At 38.0% G+C, this 22921-nt stretch overlaps 6 protein-coding genes across 7 annotated transcripts; 4 read left to right on the top strand and 2 right to left on the bottom strand.

The window, feature by feature from the left end:
- Window positions 1-65: 65 nt before the first annotated feature.
- LOC111430797 (post-GPI attachment to proteins factor 3-like) lies at window positions 66-3629 on the top strand. 2 transcript variants are annotated; one of them, XM_023067206.1, is made up of 6 exons: window positions 279-319; window positions 350-572; window positions 1201-1462; window positions 1568-1764; window positions 2012-2199; window positions 3004-3629. In XM_023067206.1, exons 2-6 carry the CDS (start codon window positions 460-462, stop codon window positions 3288-3290), a joined length of 1047 nt encoding a protein of 348 aa, XP_022922974.1. In that variant the 5' UTR covers window positions 279-319; window positions 350-459; the 3' UTR covers window positions 3291-3629. The 2 variants fall into 2 exon arrangements, with proteins under 2 accessions (XP_022922973.1, XP_022922974.1); XM_023067205.1 differs by having other exon boundaries at window positions 66-572.
- Window positions 3630-4035: 406 nt separating this feature from the next.
- On the bottom strand, window positions 4036-4949 carry LOC111430798 (dehydration-responsive element-binding protein 1A-like). The gene has a single exon (XM_023067207.1). It carries the CDS (start codon window positions 4844-4846, stop codon window positions 4211-4213), a length of 636 nt encoding a protein of 211 aa, XP_022922975.1. The 5' UTR covers window positions 4847-4949; the 3' UTR covers window positions 4036-4210.
- A 2146-nt stretch (window positions 4950-7095) lies between these two features.
- LOC111430517 (two-component response regulator ARR14-like) lies at window positions 7096-9568 on the top strand. Its single transcript, XM_023066781.1, has 7 exons — window positions 7096-7343; window positions 7756-7908; window positions 7992-8339; window positions 8414-8490; window positions 8565-9224; window positions 9302-9403; window positions 9515-9568. The coding sequence occupies exons 1-7, from the start codon at window positions 7205-7207 to the stop codon at window positions 9566-9568; spliced, it is 1533 nt and encodes a 510-aa protein (XP_022922549.1). The 5' UTR covers window positions 7096-7204.
- Window positions 9569-9938: 370 nt separating this feature from the next.
- On the top strand, window positions 9939-10484 carry LOC111430896 (LOB domain-containing protein 24-like). The gene is made up of 2 exons (XM_023067376.1): window positions 9939-10091; window positions 10194-10484. Exons 1-2 carry the CDS (start codon window positions 9939-9941, stop codon window positions 10482-10484), a joined length of 444 nt encoding a protein of 147 aa, XP_022923144.1.
- A 2519-nt stretch (window positions 10485-13003) lies between these two features.
- On the top strand, window positions 13004-14684 carry LOC111430734 (protein DETOXIFICATION 49-like). Its single transcript, XM_023067124.1, has one exon. The coding sequence runs from the start codon at window positions 13078-13080 to the stop codon at window positions 14650-14652; it is 1575 nt and encodes a 524-aa protein (XP_022922892.1). The 5' UTR covers window positions 13004-13077; the 3' UTR covers window positions 14653-14684.
- A 4732-nt stretch (window positions 14685-19416) lies between these two features.
- LOC111430807 (BAG family molecular chaperone regulator 1-like) lies at window positions 19417-20852 on the bottom strand. The gene is made up of 4 exons (XM_023067219.1): window positions 20627-20852; window positions 20272-20528; window positions 20057-20203; window positions 19417-19977 (listed from the first exon to the last, which is right to left on the bottom strand). The coding sequence occupies exons 1-4, from the start codon at window positions 20850-20852 to the stop codon at window positions 19678-19680; spliced, it is 930 nt and encodes a 309-aa protein (XP_022922987.1). The 3' UTR covers window positions 19417-19677.
- Window positions 20853-22921: the final 2069 nt, after the last annotated feature.

The raw sequence follows: 22921 nt of genomic DNA, 5'->3' as shown, positions 1-22921 counted from the left end.
TTTTTTTTTTAAAAAAAAAAAAAAAAAAAAAAAAAAAAGGGTATTTTGATGTAAAATTTAAGGGAAAGAAATAGTAATAACAATAATAACAAAGGAAAGAAGGCGAGAGAGATGATGATTGAGTAAAAGGGAGGAGAAGAGCATCGATGCGTCCACGTGTCAAGAAGTCAATGAGTACAAAGTCCAAAGATCATCTCCTCAACAGGATTCCGATCTCCTCTTTCCCGTTTGCTTTCCCCAACCAATTTCCCATAAAAACTAATTCCAAATCCTTCTTTCTCTTTCTCTACTGTTCTTCATCCTCTGCTTCCCCTCCCACTCTGTTTCTGTTTCTGTTTCTGTTTCTGTTTCTGTTTCTGTTTCTGTTTCTGTTTCTGTTTCAGAGCCATTCATGGAGCTTTTCCTCTTAATTCCCTCCAATTCCCTCTTCACCTCCCTTTGACTTTCCGTCCGTATCTCATGGCCCCCCTCCCTCATTGCCCTCTTCTCCTCGCTTTCTCCTTCTTCTTCTTCTTCCTCTTCTTCTTCCATCCCGTCTACGCCAGCCCCGGCGACTCTGATCCCATTTACAAGTAATTTCCTCTTCCTTCCCACTTTTTGCTCTCTACCCTTATACCTCTTCCCTCTGCTTCTTCATTTGGATTTTCCCATATTTTGCTTTTTCTACGCTTGTCTCGTAAACGGGGATTTGATTTAATGCGTTGTTCTTCCCACTCTGTGTTTAATTTATTGTTTGCTTGTGATTATTGATTCCTTTTTTTAATATGTGGGGTTTGTACTGTGCTGGTGTGCAAATCAACGGTCGCAATGTTTCGTAATTCTTTGGTTCTTATTTTTAAGCTGTTCATTCTACTATTCTTGTCAGGAATTCGCCAGAGCTTTTAACGTCTTAATCGTGTTCTATTGTAGACTATTCCTTTGTTGGGGAGATTCCCAAATACGAAGAGGGCTCTTCAGATTTTCTCCTCTTTTTCATGAATTATAGACTTTATCGTTTTAGTTCATCATTTGAGCATCGATGAATCGTTTTATTTAGGCATTAGCTTCAGTGGGTTGGTATTAAGTCATTGAACCTTGACCTAAAACATTGGTTTGGATTTGGATTTTGGATAGAGTGGGAACACAGTGATTCATTTCTCATTCTCTGTATGGAGAGAAAATGCTGCACTTCAGTAAACCTGCTTCGCTATTATTTGTCAGGGATTGTGTGGTGCAGTGTGAGAAATCTGGGTGTGCTGGGGACAAATGTTTTCAACATTGCAAATTCTCGTCGGATGGGAAGCCTGTGGATGGTCCATGGTATCTGCAGGAACCTTTGTATTTACGCTGGAAACAGTGGGACTGCCAGACCGATTGTAGGTACCACTGCATGCTTGCTAGGGAGGAAGAAAGAAGTAATGTTGGTGATAAGCCTGTCAAATACCATGGGAAATGGCCATTTAGGCGAGTCTATGGCATTCAGGTTTGCCTAATGACTACGCCTCATATGTAAATGATGCTGCCAAATCCATTCCCTATTGTTCTGTTCTTCTGCTTATTATCTTGAACTTTGCATTTGATATGGTAGGAGCCAGTTGCAGTTGCTCTTGCTAGCCTCAATCTTGCCGTGCAATTTCATGGCTGGATATCTTTTTTCATTCTTATATACTACAAGCTTCCATTGAAGCCTAATAAGAAGACCTACTATGAGTATACAGGGTTGTGGCATATCTATGGAATCTTAGCTATGAATTCTTGCTTCTGGAATGCTGCATTTCACTCTAGGTCAGCTATTATATAGTTTAATCCTTGGTTGTGTATTTTTTTTCTCCTAACAAGCTACATATTTCTTATGACATTGCTGCTTTAGCATAATTCAAGAGGTGGCCCTAAATATAAAAAATAAAGCTTATTTTATATCCCTTAAACATGGTTTTACTAATGACAGGATGATCTACCCTACCATATGCTCTACTTCTATACATTTCTAACTGACTATCTGCATTGATGTTTTGAGTTAAATTTCTTGTAGAGATGTGGAGTTGACTGAGAAGCTGGATTGTTCTTCAGCTGCGGCATTTATTGGATTCTCCCTAATTGTAGCAATACTGCGAGCCCTTAATGTGAGGGTTGAGGCTGATAGAGTTATGGTCTCTGCTCCAATTATCTCATTCGTGACAACCCACATCTTATATCTCAACTTCTACAAACTTGATTATGGTAATACATCAATTCTGTAGCTGTTTCAATTGGAAGCGTTCTTTCCAAAGTTTAAAAACGCGTCCACTAAGGAGAAGTTTTCACACCCTTATAAGGAATGTTTCGTTCCCCTCTCCAACTAATATGAGGTCTCACAATCCACCCTTCCTGGGTGCCAGCGTCATCGTTGGCACACCACCTAGTACTTGGTTTTAATACCATTTGTAACATCTCAAGTCCACCGCTAACAGATATTGTCTTTTTTGGGCTTTTCTTTTCGGGCTTTCCCTCAAGTTTTAAAATGCGTTTACTAGGGAGAGGCTTCTATACTCTTATAAGGGAATGATCCCACATTGGTTAGAGAAGAGAACGAAGCATTTCTTATAAGGGTGTGGAAACCTCACCCCAATAGACGCGTTTTAAAAACTTTGAGGGAAAGCCCGAAAGGGTAAACTTAAAGAGAACAATATCTTCTTGCGGTGGGTTGTGTCGAGGGGAAGCCCAATGGGCTGGGTTGTGTTTTTTTTTACCACCAGTCTCTTTAACAATCCTAGAAGAGAATATGATGGTGAGATTTGGTGGTTCTTATCTGTCAAGCAAGTTCACTATTTCCCTATTTTACATGTTTTTCTTACTTGCACAATCAATATCCTTTCAAGCCTTTTCTAAAGAAAAGTTAATGGTCAGAACTCCTGGTGCCTATTGATCAGGTCTTGTGTTCAAATAGATGAATGAACTACTGGACTCCATCTCTCATTGGGATTGGAAGAATAACATTTTTGTTGGTATCAGATATTTGACTCGAGTTAATTGACTACCTTTCAGGTCTGAATACTAAGGTCTGCCTGGTGATGAGCATTACTCAACTTCTCATTTGGGCAGTTTGGGCTGTTCTTTCTCGCCATCCCTCGCAATGCAAGTTGTGGATGTTAGTCTTTGGTGGGGCGGTTGCGATGCTTTTGGATGCCTTCGATTTCCCTCCATATGCAGGATATGTGGATGCTCACGCACTCTGGCATGCAACTTCAATTCCTCTTTCATATATTTGGTGGAGTTTTGTGAGGGACGATGCTGAATTTAGAACTGCTGCACTTCTCAAGAAAGCGGAGTAATCAGATGGAGGAATTTCTCTAAGCAATTTCATTTGAATGTTAGTTCATCGACACTCTGGTAGGTTCCCTTGTTTTTTCTGGTGTTGCTTGGTGAGTAGCTCAATGTTACCCTGAAATGTTCTTTGTATAAGGGTATTTGAATATCAGGACCAATAAGTTTTCTTTTCTTCTCGCCCTGTTTTTTACTTCTTGGTCCTGACAAATTTGTTGGTCATCAGATAAAAGCCCCACAGCACCAGGCCAGTTATTCCCATTGTAAACATCCAAATATTTTGCTGATATCAGCAGTTTATGTTATTCTGCAGTTCACATGTGGCTGCTTGCTGTTTGTTTCACACACTATGAAACCCAATTTTCTTTATGAGAGCTTCAGATGGATCTTCATTTTCCTTCATTACTGTATACAAAGTTTGATAAGAACAAAAACCCAGTTTCCTAAAGTAAGCAATATATAGTGCCGATATAGAAACCACGTCTCTCGACACACACACAACTTAAGTCATCGGCCGTACGGTTTTAAAACATGTCTACTAGGGAGAGGTTCTCGCACCCTTATTGTAGTATGGAGTTGGGAGTTGATGAAGATCTTGACAAAAAAGGGATTGGGTTGGCAGCAAAGAACCTGCTAAAAATGGAAGAGAGAGACGTTTTTGAACTCAAATTTGCATGATATGATGAAGTGATCTCGCTTTCATAGAGAAAAGGGTTGTGAATAGAAGAGATACTAAAAAGGGAAAGAAGAAGGTAGCAACCAAAGTAAGTGGGGGAAAGTACTCATTGAATGTAACAATGCTATTAGGGGCAACAGTCAACCGCACATTATGTGCTTCTGACTATTTCAATCCCAAAAAAACACTCTTTTTCTTTCTAGTCTCTATGTACATAAATTGAATGTAATTCCATTAAAAGCTACAGAGAATTTAGTAGCTCCATAATGACACGTCAGAATAAAAATCCATGTCATCACGAAAATGCTGAGGTGGAGGCAACATCATCCCTGCAGCCATATCCTCCAACAATCCCGGCAGCCCAAAAATTGCATCATCATCCACGTACAACACGTTTTCTGGCGTCGTCTCCGCCGTCATCATATTTTCCGTCCTTGAGTCATCAACAGAAGACCCATCTGATTCGGCCGGCCGGAATGCCTCCGCCGCCTCCGCCGCCGCCTTCTGAATATCCCTGGCGTCAGCAGATGCTGGCTCCGGCAGCCGCCACGCAGAATCTGCAAAATTGAGACAAGCAGAGCGACCTCGAAGCTTCATGGCAGCGACGTCGTGAGCCCGAGCCGCCATCTCCGCCGTCGGAAAAGTGCCAAGCCAAATCCTTGACTTCTTATTAGGCTCTCTCACTTCACAGACCCACTTGCCGGAGTTCCTCCTCCTGACCCCTCTGTAAACAGGGTGCCTTGTCTCCTTAAACTTCTTCCTGCCGGCCCTCTTCTTGGGATTGCTCGCCGCTAACATAAGCTCCTTCTCGGAAAATATGGTCCGCCGGCAAGTACTACTCTCGGAGCTGGAGAAGTAGTCTTCATAAAAAGTTGAAAAAGATTCCATTTTTGGTGATTGAAGTTAAAATTATCCAAATTAGAAATGAAATTGGAGATATTAGAGATGGGTTTGATGGAGGAAGAGAGAAGGATGATAGTTTTATAGTGTTTGGTGTATTTGGATTGAGAATTGGAATTGAAAGCAACACATGAACGCTGAAACACGGAGTTAACTGATAAGGAGCCAGGCTGTGCCCTGTTCTGGCTGCCCACGGCATCAACAGGTTTGGATTTTTTTCTCCTTTCTTTTTTATTTTTTAATTCAATAAATATAAAAAAAGAAAGTTTCTTTTTAAAAAAAAAGATCTCTGGAGAATGAAAATAGAAAGGTAATGTGTCAGCTTCAGGATCTGACATGTGTCACTTTGACTTGTTCCTTAGGTTAAACTTCACCATCGAAGATTCTACATCTTCCTTTAGTATGATTCTACTTGTTCTTCACCCATTGGGGCAACGAGGATTACAATATCCATTCTCTTACATAGAAACTTCCTTATCACCCCTATTTCTTTAAATAATATTTTAATTAATTTTAAAATTAACCATATTTTGCCATTTTCATTTTTAAGAGCAGTTCAATAAGATAAGAACATTAGAACCATCTCAAATTTTAATTCAAATCTTGGGTATAAAACATTACATTTAGTTTTATAATAGATGTTGCATTTTCCTATAAATTTCGTAAATTTTTTAATTAAACACAAAATATAAATGTAAACAAAAGGCAATAAATAGTGTAAAAAGTATGAGAATTAAAAAAGAAATTGATTAAGAAGGATTAAAAGAGAAAAGAATTTAGAAAAAAGAGGAAAGTTCTTGGGGGGTTCGGAAGTGAGTGACAGTGAAGGAGACAGCATGGCAAAGGGGTTACAGAGACAGCGTGGCAAAGGGGTTACAGAGACAGCATGGCAAAGGGGTTACAGAGACAGCATGGCAAAGGGGTTACAGAGACAGACAAAAGAACACCTTCGAGTGACGTGGCGGAAAACTCCAAATCAACACACGGTTTTTTTAATTGACAGTTAATGAAAGAAAACCGAATTTCCGATACCGATACGGTAACTGACTGTGACTGAGAGTGGGTGACAGAATAGGGATTAGTACGACTGGTTATTTTCCCGCGGAAACGCGTCAACCAACCACGTGTCTGTTATGTAGGTGACAGACGAGGTCCACTACACTTGAACCCATACCCTCCCTCCCACTTGTTCCTTTTTTTTCTTTTTCTTTTTATGCAACACATCATTTTGTAATAATTTATCTGTTTAATTTGATTGCGACATTTAACTTTATTTTTAAATTATCTCTATTATTATTATTATTATTATACAGTGAAAATGAAATTTGTAATCCAAATCATATCCACTTTTGATGATCGAGTCATGATTCATACAAAACCAAAGAAAAGTTGTAAATGAAATTTCTTTTTGATTTACGATCCGAGATCTCTCGGGATTCTAGAGCCACCATTGCTGAAGTTCACGTTCGATTTGGCTGACGATGGCACGTTGGTTTCGGTTCACAAGACGAGATTTTAGTCCTATCCCTGACTGGAGCCCGACACAATATGGCTCGACAGAACTTCGCATATTTTCCCCAAATCGGTTTAGGATGTCAAGCAGTGAGGCCTAATAATGGTGTGGTCGATTTTGAATTACGGGCTTTATTCTTTTGTTTGTGAATTTGGGATTTTGAATTAACCACAGTAGTCGTGTAATTTTGGATCAAGCGAAAAGGTGCGTTTGAATAACATAAGTTAAAATAGGTAGACATTTAAATGGTCATTAAATTGAAATAATCAAGTACATTTAATCTTTTCAACACCACATAATTAAGAATGGGATAAGTAATGTTGTGATTTTGAAATATATAGTTAACGACAAAAGTATTAAGTGATTGAGATTAGAAAGATTCGAATCTTAGATAAGTATTAGAAACGAAGACAAGACGGGTGTGAAAGGGAATTAAGAAAGAGATAGAATTAGATGCATGCATGTGGAAATGGGAGTTTAATTTGGAAAATAAAACAAAAATGATATGGAATTATTTAGTTAAGATATGAAAAAGAAAAAGGGAAAAAGGAGGGAGAGGAATAAATGAAAGGATTGCGGATCTTCTTGAAATGGAACTCCAAGTGGGAGCCTCATACGTTTGGTAAGTTGCATTAGATGTCAACTTTGGGGCTGGATTCTTTTGCATGTAATGTTCATATCATATATATATATATGGTTTTGGTTCTGGTTTTTGAGATGATTATCCTCTTCATCAATTGGTAATCGGTGTAGAGAACGAGAAGAACAGTGTTTTGGAAAGATTATGAAGTGATCTGTGGGGTAAGGTAAGGCGTGGGCGTGGGGTTTGAAGGATGGATGAAGAAGATGGGCGATGTGAATCAGTTTTGGAGAGTAGAATGTTGTCGGTGGATATTCATATATTGTTGGTGGATGATGATGCTACTTCTCTTGCTGTCGTTTCTGCCATGCTTAGACTCTGCAAATATCAAGGTTTTTCTTTCTTTTCTTCTCCTATCTCTACTTCAATTGGTTTTCGTACCTTTTATTTATTAATTGTTTAAAAAATGCTCACTTTTTTTCGAGAGTCTAGGGTTTAGAGTTTAGGGTTTGCTTAAATTCTACGGTTGATCTTTCATAAAGGCTTTAACATTATCAGACCATTAGAATGTTGGACGAAAAGTCGATGTGTTTGACTGTTTCATGTCACTGCACATCAATTAAAGAATCTTTACTCTAATAATAGTTTGAATATGCACAAACCTATAATTTTCTACGTGAAATCCCACGTTGATTGGAGAGTAGGACGTTTTAAAATCTTGAGATATAATATGTAATGAGTCAAAGCAAACAATATCTATTAAGGGTAGGCTTGGACTGGAACGATAATGTGTTTAAATTTCAGTTGTGACTCGGAGAAGCCCAATTGAAGCACTTGATACTCTAAGGGCAAAAAAAGGGTTTTTTGACCTTGTTGTCACTGATCTCCACATGCCTCAAATGAATGGTCTTCAATTACAGAAGCAAGTAACCAAAGAATTCAAGCTTCCTGTTATCAGTAAGTATCTACATAATCTACAATATTATTATTAACAAGTCAATATACAAGTAAATTAAACCAAACCCTACTCTTCTTTGCAGTGATGTCAGCTGATGAAAAACCTAGCGTCATATTGAAGAGTTTAGAGGAGGGTGTTTCATTTTACATGGTCAAACCAATAAGCCTAGATGATGTCAAACAAGTATGGCAATATGCTATTACACCTAAACAAACACGAACACTTATCCGACCACAATTGTCGATCGACAAACCATCGAAAAAGGAGATCATCAAATTATCGAAATCGGAAAGAACCAAGAACAAGACGAAGAAGGCAAAGGAAACTAGGGTTCCTCAAACTTCTATTGCCAAAAGAAAGGCAAAGGTGGTTTGGACAAATTCACTTCACAACCGGTTCTTACAAGCCATTAGACTAATAGGGCTTGACAGTAAGTCTATGATCCTTTATAATTTGACTCCAAATTTCTTTCCCTCATTAATGTTCTTAATTTGTTCTTTTCAGAGGCAGTTCCAAAGAAGATCCTTGAGTTCATGAATGTGCCTGGGTTGACTAGAGAAAATGTTGCCAGCCATTTACAGGTTTGCCCTTTATATATTAACAATTAATGCTTTGTTTTAGTATTGAATCTAAGCTGGGTTGTTTATGGATGTAGAAGTACAGAATTTTCTTGAAACGAGTTGCTGAAAAGGGAGCTTGTAATTCAATGAAGATATATTCAGATTGCACGTTACTAAGATCAAGTTTTGCTTCTTCTCACTTTCAATTTCAATCCCCATTGTATACACCAAAATTCCAATCCCAACATCCATATTTGCTTGAAGAACAACAATTAATGGCTCCCTTAAACTACCCATCTCCTCTTTTGGGAGCCAATTATATCTCACATCCAAACCCTAATCTTGAAATTGAAAACTCTTTGACCCATCTTGAGAATCAAAGTCTTTTGACCCTCAATAAACCTAACTTCCCTTTCAATGGGCTCGTCTCGAGTTCCACTCGAACCGATCAGAATTTCGTGTCAATCGAAAATGAAAACCCTAATGGAGGGTTGAGGTTGAATAATAATGGGGTATCCAATCATGTCCAAGCTACTCATGATCATAACAATGGGGGATTTTGTGGGAATTTTGAAGGTACAAACCAAGTTTTACAAAACAAAAATGTGGAGGAGAATGGTGTTGTGTTAGTGTCATCAAAAGAAGGTAATGACACCATTGCATTTGGAGATCAAATTGGTGAACACCAAAATTGCTTTGATGTTCTTAGTGAGATCTTCATGGGGCACAACCACCACAATCAAACTTCTTTAAGGGTACGTTTAGTAGTTCATACTTATTCTAACATTTTTACAAAAGGGTTATATAAGGATTAACATTATATGTTGTTTAGAGGGAAGAAATGGTTGATATGGAGCTCTCTCATATGTGGAATGGAATTGAAATGGAGGCTTCATCAAAGCAAGATCTTCAACCCTCAACCCTCTCTGCCCAGGCAATGCATACTCATTCCTCTTGCAAGCTTCCCTAAATCTTATTCTATAATAGGAAACTCTTGATTTGTCACAAATTTAAATTATTTGACATAAGGTGTTGTGATTTGCAGGGTTGGGACGACGATATGTTACGAACCTTTTTGGGTGATGCTTCATTTTCATAATAGAGGAAGAGCTACTCTCAATCTAACCGTTAGCAGATAAAATTCATTTTAGAGCACGTGATTTGTACGAGTGAATAGAGTACGAATGTAAATGAATGGTATTGGATGATGTTGAAGTTTCCTTCCACAATAGAGATAATTTAGGAAAAAAAATATTGAATTGACTTCTTACCATATACACACACAAACATTTCCTTCCAAAATCTAATGATTGGGAGTTTTAAATTGAAAAAAATAGCCGTTAGCTTGAAGTGAGTCAAAGAACACTCCATAAAATGTATATATATAGAGGGAAAAGATGTAGAGAATCTGCATCAAAATCTTGGTTCTCCTATTTTGTTCCAAAATTTGTTGATCCAAAGATTCTAGCATGATCTCTGGTCGTTGTGCAGCTTGTAAGTATTTGAGAAGAAGATGTGCTTCTGATTGCATTTTTTCCCCTTTCTTTCCTTCCAATAATCCTCAAAGATTCGCCATTGTTCATCGAATCTATGGTGCCAGCAATGTCGCCAAATTCCTCCATGTAATTTCTTCTTCTTTTTTTATGAACTATTATGAGTTTCTGGTATTTTATTTAATTTAATTTAATTTAATTTAATTTGAAATCATTTTATTTGATAATCAGCAACTCCCTCTGCATCTACGACCCGAAGCAGCAGAATCTTTGTTTTTTGAGGCAAAATGCAGAATTGAAGATCCAGTTTATGGATGTGTTGGAATTATTTCTCAATTACAACATCAATTACACGTGGCAGAAACCCAGTTGGCCAAAACTCGGGCCGAGATTGCATTTCTCGCTTCCAACCTCCAAGAAGCCCAACCACACGATTTTGCAGCTCAGCCCATTCAAGGCCCAAATACTATTGGGTTCTCTCAGATTGGGCTTTCCACTCCAGCCCATTGGTTTAATTCATAGCACGTTGTAAACATTTCTTTCTTTCTTTTAATCTTTTTTTTAGAATGAAAATGATAACATGGCTTCCAATTTTTTAAATCTTCGCTCCTCTTTCTTCATTTTCTCATTTAAAAGCGTGGAAACCTCTCTACAGCAGATACGTTATAATGGGTTGATGATGAATGACTTTGTTATAGGAAGTGTTAAACGATGGATGAAGATATGTTAATTTGAAGAATTTAGTCGGCAATTAGCGTGGGAAGGTGGTGTAAGATAGAGACATAGTAAGAGATAACTGCATATATTGGGACACATCAAAAAGAAACATAGAAAGAGAGATTGATATTGAATACCATTTCGACATGTGTTGTGTACTCCTAATTCCTCAGCCCTGCGTACCAACCAAAATGGGAACACAGCCTTTAAAAGTGGCGCAGACAAAGACACAAATGAAAAAAGGACACACAAAAGTCAAAGAAAAGAATTAGGAGAGGAACATTCTTGTTTTGTTGGTTGGAAGATGGAGAAGATGTGTATCAAAAGCTATAACGCCATAAAGGAGGAGAGGGGATTGGTTCAAACCCCTCTTTACGACTCAAGAGCTTTTAACGCAGCCCAACTTCCTGTGGCTCGACATTTGTCCACTTTTTATCTGCACTTATCCCAATGCTTTTTCCTTTTCCTTTTCCTTTTCCTTTTTGTATCGTATATTTCTACCACTTTCCTCGTATGAATTAAAGATTGGATTTGAATATTCTTCGTCTTTGACACTTGTCTCTCTGTGCTTTGCCCAAATGGGTACAACCACAACTCAATCTTTAGTTATTGTAGTTGGGGCGGTTGGTTTCTATAATATCCAAATCTTACTCTCACCAACCTCCAATTTCCACATCCAACGAGAACATGTGGATTGTGAGATCTCACAAGTTCTTCTTTTTGTATGAAAGTATGAAAACCTCTCTTTAAGGGATAGTGATACGTACCATGCTAAAACAGGCAATATTTGCTACGATCTTCATCATGGATATTTGTGTTCCCAACCCAATGAACACTCATATGTACAGGGCCACAATGATTTTTCCTTCCCCTATACATCATTCTCACTTAATTTTTGGTCATTACTTGTTTGGGTTTTTTTTTTGTTCAAAAAACACGCATAGACTCATAAAAGAGGGGGTTTTTCCATTGCCCATTTACGGTCACCAAGCACTTCCAATATAGGATCCACCGAAAGGCCACCAAAATGGTTATATATTGAATGGGGTAGCTATAAAACACAAGTACAGAGAAGAAAGTTGGTTCATTTCACTTGCTTGTATCAGCTTGTTAAAGAGGATAGTCCTCTCTAAAATGGTCAAAATGGGAACGTAATTCATCATTTGATGTGAAGGAAGCAGTCAAAGAAAGCATTATATGAATGCAATGTTTAAGCAATAAGGAACAGTGATATTCATTGATGTATGATTAATTAGACTTTTTGTTCTCTACACGTTTTTTATGACCAAACCCCACTGTGTTTTTGTCTCTGTCTTTGCGTTTCAAAGTGGGAGCTAATTGAACACCATCAACCAAGCGTCACTTCATTAGACCTTCCTCTTATGTATGCTCTCTTTTTGACCCCACGCCTCCACTCCACTTCCTATTCCTTGTGTTCACTCTTTACGACCAAATCTTGGACTTCAAACCCACAAAGCTTCTTCAACTACTTTGACCTCTTCTTCCCCCATTTCTTAACCCTTTATACCCATATCGAAAGCCTTTCCCTTTCTTCTTCTACTCAAATAATTGGACCCTCCGTCGTCACTACTGGCATAAGCACAAAAAGGGCAATGTAAGGTTAGGTCTTGAGGCTTTTGTGCGAGGAGGAGGAAGAAGAAGAAGAATACAAAACTTGACACCTTGAATATGTTAACTGCCAAAAACTGTGATTGAATATTTGGAGGAGACATTTGGCATATGCTAGGCGACGAGGCTCCTAAGAGGTTAGCGGACAGAACAGGCGTTTGAACTGATCCATAAGACAAACAAGTATTATAGTTGAACACAAGAAGCGTACGAATCCCAGCTGTGGAAGATGACAAGCTTTCAGGGTTTGGACTCTGCTGTCTTATCATATGAACTCGTAAATTACAAGATGGAGATAGTATACAATAGTAGGTGAATCCAAAGACGCGCATAGTCCACATGGGCCCTTTCTGGGCTTTGAATCCCCTGCCCTGCCCTCCCCTGCCCTCCCCTGCCCTGCCTCTGTTCATCCAATTCCAGTCCAAACACGTCGATTTGGCAGTCCTTAAATATCAATTCTTAAAGACCCATGGTTTAGGGATTTGTTAAAGAAGTACCAAAAGAGTCTTTAAAGTAGAAGGATTGAAGATTAAGTTGCCATTTAACCAAAATCCTAGAAAAGCTCACGAGAACTTTTTATTTTATTGAACAACGTGTGTGGGAGAGAGAGAGAGTTTGCGCGTTGGCTTGTATTGGGAAGCTATAAAAAGGGAGTGATGTCTACTCATCTTCTCTGTCTCTCCTTCTCTATTTCTTTCTCTTTCTATCAACTCTTACCTCCTTTGTCTGTGTATCTAACACGATTGTTTGTGAGGGCACACAGGAAATTATGGGTGGTTCTGAAGTTGCTTACCTTGACTCAATTAATGACGACCTTGAGAAGCCTACCAATACCAATAACAATACCAATAGCATGCATCATCTCACAGACCCACTGATCCCGCAACAAAACAGACACAAACCAACTAACAATACCAATACCAATACCCATTTCTCCTTGGCCATTAAAGAGGCCTTTTCCATTTTCCAAATTGCCTTCCCCATGGTCCTCACCAGCCTTCTCCTCTACTCCCGCTCCCTCATCTCCATGCTCTTCCTCGGCCGTCTCGGGGAGCTCCCCCTCGCTGGCGGTTCCCTCGCCATCGGCTTCGCTAACATCACAGGCTACTCCATTCTCTCTGGTCTCGCCATGGGTATGGAGCCCATCTGCGGCCAAGCCTTCGGTGCCAAAAGGTTCAACCTTCTCGGCCTCGCCTTGCAGAGGACCATTCTTCTCCTCACCTTTGCTTCAATCCCCATTTCACTTCTTTGGTTCAACGTCAAGAACATCCTTCTCCTTTGCAAACAGGACGCCTCCATTGCCTCCCAAGCCCAATTGTTCCTTCTCTACTCTGTTCCTGACCTTTTCGCTCAGTCCCTCATCCACCCTCTTCGAATTTACCTCCGAACTCAATCCATAACGCTCCCCCTCACTTTCTGCGCCACTTTTTCTATCCTTCTCCACATACCCATCAATTACTTTCTCGTTTCCTATCTCAATTTTGGTATTAGAGGAGTTGCTATAGCAGGGGTTTGGACCAATTTCAACCTCGTCGCTTCTTTGATCCTTTACATACTAATTTTCAACGTCCACAAGGAAACATGGGGAGGCTTCTCTCTCGAATGCTTCAAAGAATGGGGAAACCTTCTCAATTTGGCAATCCCAAGCTGCGTCTCGGTCTGCCTCGAGTGGTGGTGGTACGAAATCATGATCCTCCTCTGTGGCCTATTGCTAAACCCCAAAGCCACCGTGGCTTCCATGGGCATTTTGATTCAGACCACAGCATTGATTTACATATTCCCTTCGTCGCTGAGCTTCAGCGTGTCCACCAGGGTGGGGAACGAGTTGGGGGCAGAGCAGCCAAAGAAGGCCAAATTAGCAGCCATTGTCGGGCTATCTTGCAGCTTCGTACTGGGGATTATGGCTCTGTTTTTCGCAGTGTCCATAAGGAAAATATGGGCGAGTATGTTCACAGAGGATAAAGAGATCATAGCATTGACGTCCATGGTGCTGCCCATAATAGGCCTCTGCGAGCTCGGGAACTGCCCACAGACGACAGGGTGCGGCGTTTTGAGAGGGACGGCGAGGCCCAAAATAGGAGCGAATATAAATTTAGGGTGTTTTTATTTGGTGGGGATGCCGGTAGCAGTAGGGCTGGCATTTTACGGTGGGTTTGATTTCAGGGGGCTATGGCTGGGGCTCCTGGCGGCGCAGGGGTGCTGTGCGGCGGTGATGCTGGTGGTTTTGGGATTCACAGATTGGGAGCTAGAGGCAATTAGAGCTAGGAAGCTAACCGGTGGTGGTGGCGATGAAGCGGTGGAAGCTGAGTCAGTTGAACCTAAAAACAAGCAAGATCGGTGCTAATATCACAGATTATCAAAATTAAATTTGTGACATAGATGATGAAGCTGATGACAAAATCTAATTATCTGTTGTATTTATTTTTCCTTTTTTATTAAAAAGAAATATTAATTTTTTAGTTAAACTACATCGCATACTATAACATGAACCACATACCATGCATGCCTGATTCTATAACATATAATATCCATATCATATCAAATATATATATATATATTGCTACCATGCATGCGACATAATGTTTTTCCAAGTTTTAGATTAAATAATAGGTAAATTTAATAAATCCAAACATAGGTAATTTTGATCCTATCATTTTGTTTGAACATATGTATGTAATGTTTGACCAATTTTGTTTAGTTTTTATCCTCATGTTTGTCTCCAAACATCCAAGTTTCTTGTTCTAAGCTGCCTTTAGGCTGCCGGCAGGTACTATAATAAGTCCATTTATTTAAGATACGTTCCAATGAATATATACTTTAGGTTAATTTTGATTACATTAATTATTCAATTCAAATAAGAATTTACTTAATTTGAGCTTGAGTAGTAACCAAAGGGAACAAATGCAAATGCATATATGCCAAGTTTTAATCCCAAAAGCTTAATTTAATTAGTGCAACTTAGCATATTATATCAACTTCTGCTATAAGCTTCCAATTTAGTCAACCCATGCCTTTTTTTCCTATGTTTAAATAACACATTTAATCATATTTTAAGAATTTAGATTCTTAGATTCTTAACGTCTCTTTTTAAATTTATATATTTTTTCAATTATGGAGAATATTCACGCAGCAATATATACAGGTGCTAGTAATTTTTTTTACGATGATTTTGACATTTAAAAGAGAAAAGAAATAGAATCATCACGAACAAGTTCTCTCCATTGTCTTAAACAAACATTTCTTTCCCCTCTTCCTCGTTGTTGAAAAGGATAGAAATTTAGAGTGGAAAAACGTTGAACCATACATAATTATAAGTAATTTTAAGTTGACTTAAGTCACATCAATATCACATCATCGATTCTTAAACGTTACGATGAAGCGTATAAATTCTTTTAAATAAAATAAATGAATATGAATGCAAACATTTCATTTAAAAAAAAGAAAAAAGAAACATGAGGTGACACTAAACACATTGAAGGGCTCACATTTAAGCTCTACAATATTCGTTTCTCCCTCTTTGATTCCAACGGCTTAAGAATGGGAAAATAAATATTAGTCGAATTTTAGTAAATACTATTTAGGGGATGGGAAACAATAATTGATTCTTTAAAAAATTGATTGTTTAATTAATTAATTACTTTATAAAGGAAGTTAAAAGTAAGTGTTATATTTATGCATAATTAATTATGTAATATAAAGCTAGTGGGATTCCTCCATTGAAGCTTATCTTTAAGCTTCATTTTATTAAATTACTTCTTCTATGTATATAAAGTGGGCAAAGAGATTACATGCATGCAGAATTGGCCGTCACCTTTTGATCCTCATATGGCCACCCCACCCCTTGTGCTTACATTATTCTTATTATTCTTATTGCCGGATCGGGATACTATTACTTATGCTTCTAAAATTTGAATAGACGGTGGAGCGTATGTGATAATTTGTTATATGGGTATGATGCTTTACCTGTAAACGCTTCTTCAACTCTCTCAAGAATCATTTAGGAGTCGACTTCAAAGGTAATCTTTTTACATAGATAAAGACTTGTTTATTTTTATACGAGGGTAATAGAAAATAATTGTATAGTTGGAGTAAAAGAAAGGCAGTTGGACGTCAGCAAGTGAGATCCACGCGTGTAAGATGACGTGTGGGGTTTGTAGAGGTGGATAGGGAGGGTTAGATCTTTCCCAAGTAAAGGAAATGCAAAACAACTATAACCACCCACTCGCCCACTTTCACGTGTAGAATGTTCGAATATCACGCGCTGAACTTGTTGATTACGACGCGCGCAGCGGCTGGCAAAAGTCACGGCAAGATCGCGGGATGGCCCCTCCCCCTCTCCAAAAAAATAATAATAATAAACATTACTTTTAAAAAAATTTATTTATTTAAATTCCAACTTTCCTTTTTCTGAATTCAAACTCATCCCTATTTTAATAATCTTAATTTTTAAAAGTATTTATTTTTATTGTCAACTTGCCTAAATATAATTTGTGTTAATTTAATCGTAATCGTAATCATAATCATAACGATCTGTATATGAATATATACGCAATAGACTAACATATAATATTATTTCTTCTCTTAAAACGTTCCATTTTTTAACCTTAAGTTAATTTAATTTTTTATATTAATAAAAATCCTCTTAAATAATTCGATAGAATTACGATATTATTATTTTTAGTTTAAATAATTATTTCTTTGTTTTTTTAAAAAAGAAAACTATATGTGTAATTATTTTAATTAAAAAGCCTATTTATAAAGAATACGATACCCATCCTTGTCACTGTGACAGAGGAATTTAGTTAATGCCCTATGAAGAATAATTTAAAAAAATGATAGTACCTAATTAGTTAGGCCTATATCAAATATAAAGATCTAGTTGCATCACGGATTTACTTTTAGGTTTTGATAATTAAACTTTTCATATTTCGGCTTGTTATTTGATGGAATCTAAGCTCACCGTTAGTAGTTATTGTCCATTTTGGTCGGAATTAGAGTTTCCTATACTTATAAGGGATGCTTCATTTTTCTCTTCAACCGAGGTGGAATCTAGACATATTTGATATTCAAGTAAGAGGGTGGAAAGGAAGAAGATGGGTGTAGATGAAGTTTGAAACGTTGTTGTTTATAGTTTTATCTTGAATGTTGGAAGATGACAACATATGGATGAACAAAAACAGGTTGTTTATGTATTTTTATAGACCAAACAAACAGAGGTGAAGAAAATGAGGTTGTAATAGGGAGACAAAAGGGGGGTTTCTTAAGGCTAAATATAAAGGCATGAACACGAAGAACACTAATTTAATAGCATTATCTTTGGAGTCATAATAAATCAATATTATCTCCTTCCATATTTTATGAAATTGTTTTGATCTGAGATGCATCATATATATGTGTAAGGAAGCATTGGATTGGAGATTTGCCATCATTATCCACACCACCTTACCCAAAGACTACTGGTTTTGTCTCTAAAATTCAAAGCTTCACATAAAGTTGTCTCTTTTAAACCAAATTCAATTTTGTTGTGTTTTTCAGACAAACTTGAGCACCCATTGCCTAATAATTTGCTTCTCAATTCCCTATGTCTTGTATGAAAAAGGGTTAAGGAGTGATTTATAGGCATACCATCCAATGTGAGATCACACCTCGTTTAGAGAGGAGAACAAAACATTCTTTATAAGGGTGTGAAAACTTCTCCTTAGCAAATGCATTTTAAAAACTTTGAGAGGAAGTCTGAGATGGAAAGCTCAAAGAAGACAATATATACTAGCGGTGGGCTTGAGCTATTATAAATGGTATCAGAGTCATATATCGGACAATATGTCAGCGAGGAGGCTGAGCCTCGAAGGAGGTGGACATGAGGCCGTGTGCCAGCAAGGACACTGGGTTCCAAAGGAGAGTAGATTGGGGGTCCTACATCGATTGGAGAAAGGAACGAGTGCTAGTGAATACTAGAAGGTGGTAGATTGTGAGATCCCACATCAGTTAGGAAGGAGAACGAAGCATTATTTGTAAGGGTGCGGAGACGACTCCCTAACATATGCATTGTAAAAACCTCGAGGGAAAGTCTGAAAAGGAAAGTCTAAAAAAGACTATATGCTATAGGCTAGTGATGGACTTGAGCTGTTACGACTGTCTTGTGATTCCGCTCTTATCAAAAAAAAAAAAAAAAAAATTCCTTCTTTTGTCTGAAACTTCAAAATCAAACCTCAAGTGGGAGTTCCAAATGGGCCAATTTGATTTGTTGTGGGCAATGTGTTTAGCTTTTCAAGTGTTGTGCTAACCCATCACTTCTCCACTTTATTTGACTTTCTAAGCAACATCTTCAAAAAGGGAAACAACTTGCCCAATTCCTTTTTGGTTGCCTTTTTCTTTCCCTTTCCAATTCAAACTCATACCCATTTGTGCAACTTCAAGTTTGGGCTTAGGAACATTCAAATCCAAGTATTGGCCCATTCCCTTTGATGATAGGTTAGGGTGAGCCTTCACTCTAGCCCAACCCATACTTGACCTTCCATCATCTCCCTTTTAATTCCTTTCATCACAACCCATGCCTCCCTCTACTTTACAAAGTTGGATTAAATTAACATATAGTTTGCACATGAACAGTGTGATTAACACATTAAAATACGAAGCATTCCTGAGATTTGGACACATATAAAGTAAACATTCTACTTTTGTTATAAGATATACAAAACACCCAGATGGGATTTTGTAATCATGATCTTTAGTTAAAGGGTAGAGACGAAAAGTGAGTATTATGAACTGATAAACCATTTTTCATTCTTTAAAGCTATTGATTGATTGATTGATTGATTGATTGATATATTTACCTCTTTGTGGTTCTTTGCTTCATAGAAAGGCAATGGAATAGTCTGCACTCTAAAACGCCTTCCCATCATTGCTTCACAGCTGAATAAACAAAAAAGCTTAAGACTTCTGAATTTGGAAAGGCTTCAAAGGGACGAAATTTCCTATTCCAAAGTAGTAATCATAGATTTGGTGGTGTACTTAGATCACACTTGGCTTTCTATCCTTGCCTGGGTTAGCTGTGTTGATTGATTATCAAAATCATCTTCATCAACTACTACTTTTAGAGACAGAAAGATATCAACTTTGTTCTTCAGGATATGGTTGGATTAAGAGAAAGACAAAGCAGAGGTTTATTGTAATGCCACAACAGAAAATTGATGATCGCTACTGTAGTAATAACCCCATTTATTTCCTGAGAAGGGGGAGGTGGGTGTCTCTCTAAATTTTCATCTAAATACAGTAAAGAATGGAGGGCTCACACTGATATGATAAGGGGCCAAACCAGCTAAATCTGAATTCAAATCACAAATCCTCACAAAATGTATGCCTATGGCTCTCACTCGAAGAATTCCCAGTTGAACCTCGGCAGGATGGCATGCTCGGTGGGCGCGATCGACGGGGAAGCATCAAATATCTCCCATTTTGTTGTGACCACAGTGCTGGATGCTGTCGTTGGCTTCGTGGAATGCTGCTCCTCTTGAATTGTTGATAGTTTGGTGTTTGCAAAGGAAGGCCTACTTGTTTGTCTTTGATGATTGGAATTGTTGGTGTTGTGAGTTTGTGTTTGAATTGTAGCCATGGAGTTCTTAATCTTCAACAAATCAAGAGTTTCAACATACTTTTGCACTCTTTTTACCTACAAATGATTCAAAAAACTGGTTCAAAACTATGAAGTCTTTTTCATGGAAGAACAGATATGAAGAACATAACAGAACCTGCATTTTCCTCTGCAACTTGACATCTCCATCGCCCATAATAGCATCCAATTTGAGCAATTCATTCATCAACAAATCAATCAAATTCAGCACATCATTCTCAGCAACCTTCCCACCTTTACAGACCACAGATTCCAAAGCAGAAACCTATGTGCGTTGCCATTCCATTATATCATCATTCCCCAAACAAAAGAAAAGAGAAAGAAGTTAATTACCTGTCCTGCAAGTTTATCAACTTCCAAGCTAATTTCTGATATGGATTTGGAAGCTTTCTCCATTTTGGCATTCTTCCTCATCTCAACGTACCTTCTTTCTTGGCTAATTGGGTCTTCCATTAGAACAATCTTGGATTTGTTTCTTACCCCACAACTGTCCAGAAAGGCCTTTGAATCTCTCTCCTTCTTTTTGAACAACAGCTTCTGATCTTGATGGTGCAATCCTGTAGGTCCTACCAACATCTTCTTCAGTTCCCCTGCATCCCAAACCAACAAACAATCAGTCTTCAATTACACGTTGAATCAGCTTCATTTGGGATTCTCAAAAATTTGGATACAGAAGAAGGGTGTTTACCAAATGTGCCTTGAGAACTGATACTAATTTCGTGGTAAGTAGAACCGTATTTGACTTTAACTCTGATCGTCGGCGTTGGAGTCGATTCCCCGTCGGAATCAGGGGTTCTCTTCTGAACAAACATTCCTCCTGGCCTTAATTCCCAATCCATCGGCCGGTCGTCACCGACGGCGGAACTACCCTTCATCTGTGATAGGCCAGTCGTTTTAGTCTTCAATTTCATCATCTTTGACTGAAGGACCAATCAGAAAGCGGCAGATCTCGGCGGCGTAGAAAATATTCCCGGCGATCTGTGAAGGAAAATGAAAGAGACCCAATAGAAGTTAAGAGGGTATTGTAGAAGAAACGACGAACGGCAGCATTATAGAGTATTATCGAAGCAATTGCAGAAGCCACGCAATGAAAACAGCGATTGAGGAACAAAATCGGGAGTCCCCAGTGAACAAAATTTCATGGCGATTCTAATCTGAGGCCACTTCGAGATAAAAGGTTTCTCCTTTGAGTGAAATCTGAGAAACCCAGAATCTGTCAGAGCAGAGGGAATCAGGGTGAAGCCAAATTAGGCTTGAACTTGGTTAGCTGGGTAAAAGTTTGGCCTCCTCGGTCGCCAAAGTGAAGAAAATGAAAGGAACAAAAAAGGGGTTCAAACCCAGAAGTACTCCATCTCCCTCCCTCTGTATTTTGTGTGTGAGAAACAGAGAGAAGGGAAAAAATAAAAGGCAGTGGGCAGCTAAGTTGGGTATTGGTCTAGTCTGATATATGAAAGGGGGGAAAAGCCGCCAAAGCTTGCGTTGGAAGTGGGTTTATAAAGGAAAACAGGGGAAATGAAAGAGAAGATTGAGAGGGCAGGGAGGGGTGGCCTTCTGACTTACGTATGTATGGAGGAACTGAGTGTCTGTCTGTCTGTCTGAAAACTACGTTATACTAAATACTCTGTTTTTGTTTTTGTTTTTGTTTTTGTGTTCATGTTGTGTGTTCTGTGCGTGTCTTGAAAGCAAAGGAAACCCCCTTCTTCCTCTTCTTCTTCTTCCTTCAACACTACACGTGTGCTTCCCTTTCCATCTCCTTGTTACCCATTCCCTTATCAATTTCCATCTTAATCCCTTTCCCATCTTCCCCTTTTCAATCACAAAACTCGAGCTTTCTCCAACGCTTTCTAATGAAGTTACCAAACTCGTGTCAAACTAAGCACGATTAGATTGGATTGTATACCTTATTTGGAGAGTGGACTCTCGTACTTGTACTAATATAAGACACCGTACATGGACTAGATGCGTCACAGGTGGTGATCTCTAACCTGTCGTTCCAACCAAAGGGCTTGCTTAGGGTATCTTTTCCCGTTTGAGTAATCAACTCTTACCTTACCTTGTCGGGACTCTCAAGACAGTATTTTTTATCTTTTGAGAGATAAATAAGTCTATAGCACTACCTATTTAGTATTAATTTTGGCGGGGGCTAATGGTTAGGTTTTTATACCTTCTGTTTACTTATCTAACAAGTTTTTGTCTAAATTATTTCTATATATTAATTAATTGTGATTTGAAGTATATATTTATATGTGGTAAGATTTTAGGAAAGACCACAAAATTTAATACTTCCTATTTTTGCCACTATTGTTTTAATTTTGTTTTAATTTTGAAGTGTTGTTCTATTTAAAAATTAAAAATTTAAAAAAACTTTAAAAACCCATGTGTTTGATCCATTTAATGCACAAAATTAGAAGGTAAACAAATATTTAAGATGTGATTTATTGATTTAAATAAGGTATTAACCTTAAAATTTAAGGGTATTTTAGCATTTTTTAATGAAATATTATAATTATCAAATAGTTTTATAGATAAAATAGGATATTTACCGGTCTCTCTTTTTGTCTCCAAGTTAGGGGCAACTTAGTAATTTCCCAAACTTCCATAAATTTATTTTTTGAAATTTTACTAAATTTAAACTAAACCTATATTCATTCGATTGGAGAAAATCTCACGTTTTAAAATGTATGGATTTAAATATAAAATTAAAAGTAAAGTATTTATAAGATTTTTTTTCCATTAAATAAAAATAAAAAGATCAGTGAGTGGGGCCCAATGGACACGAGGACGCCACATCTACGCCTCACGTTCTGGCCAATTGGCAACCACCACCGACACTGCAACGTGTGCATACCACGCGTCGTATTTTGATTGGGGAAAAGTCAATCGTGGCAGGTCAATCAAAGGTCGGATCCCATGCGGACGCCGTTCCTATGGGGACGTTGCAACTTACTATATTCGTTGACTTTTTTTTTTTTTTTTTTTTTTT

This window comes from Cucurbita moschata, unplaced genomic scaffold, assembly GCF_002738365.1.
Source record: "Cucurbita moschata cultivar Rifu unplaced genomic scaffold, Cmos_1.0 Cmo_Scf00034, whole genome shotgun sequence".
Taxonomy (NCBI): Eukaryota; Viridiplantae; Streptophyta; class Magnoliopsida; order Cucurbitales; family Cucurbitaceae; genus Cucurbita; species Cucurbita moschata.
This window is presented reverse-complemented; position numbering and strand designations above follow the sequence as displayed.

Coding starts and splice junctions, on each gene's coding strand:
- LOC111430797 (XM_023067205.1), top strand. CDS start 460: ATGGCCCCCCTCCCTCATTGCCCTCTTCTCCTCGCTTTCTCCTTCTTC. Junction 1,463..1,567: donor GGCGAGTCTATGGCATTCAG/GTTTGCCTAATG, acceptor TTGATATGGTAG/GAGCCAGTTGCAGTTGCTCT. Junction 2,200..3,003: donor CTTCTACAAACTTGATTATG/GTAATACATCAA, acceptor ACTACCTTTCAG/GTCTGAATACTAAGGTCTGC.
- LOC111430798 (XM_023067207.1), bottom strand. CDS start 4,846: ATGGAATCTTTTTCAACTTTTTATGAAGACTACTTCTCCAGCTCCGAG.
- LOC111430517 (XM_023066781.1), top strand. CDS start 7,205: ATGGATGAAGAAGATGGGCGATGTGAATCAGTTTTGGAGAGTAGAATG. Junction 7,344..7,755: donor TAGACTCTGCAAATATCAAG/GTTTTTCTTTCT, acceptor TTTAAATTTCAG/TTGTGACTCGGAGAAGCCCA. Junction 9,404..9,514: donor CCTCAACCCTCTCTGCCCAG/GCAATGCATACT, acceptor TGTGATTTGCAG/GGTTGGGACGACGATATGTT.
- LOC111430896 (XM_023067376.1), top strand. CDS start 9,939: ATGATCTCTGGTCGTTGTGCAGCTTGTAAGTATTTGAGAAGAAGATGT. Junction 10,092..10,193: donor ATGTCGCCAAATTCCTCCAT/GTAATTTCTTCT, acceptor TTTGATAATCAG/CAACTCCCTCTGCATCTACG.
- LOC111430734 (XM_023067124.1), top strand. CDS start 13,078: ATGGGTGGTTCTGAAGTTGCTTACCTTGACTCAATTAATGACGACCTT.
- LOC111430807 (XM_023067219.1), bottom strand. CDS start 20,852: ATGATGAAATTGAAGACTAAAACGACTGGCCTATCACAGATGAAGGGT. Junction 20,529..20,626: donor CAGTTCTCAAGGCACATTTG/GTAAACACCCTT, acceptor TTTGGGATGCAG/GGGAACTGAAGAAGATGTTG. Junction 19,978..20,056: donor AGTTGCAGAGGAAAATGCAG/GTTCTGTTATGT, acceptor AATCATTTGTAG/GTAAAAAGAGTGCAAAAGTA.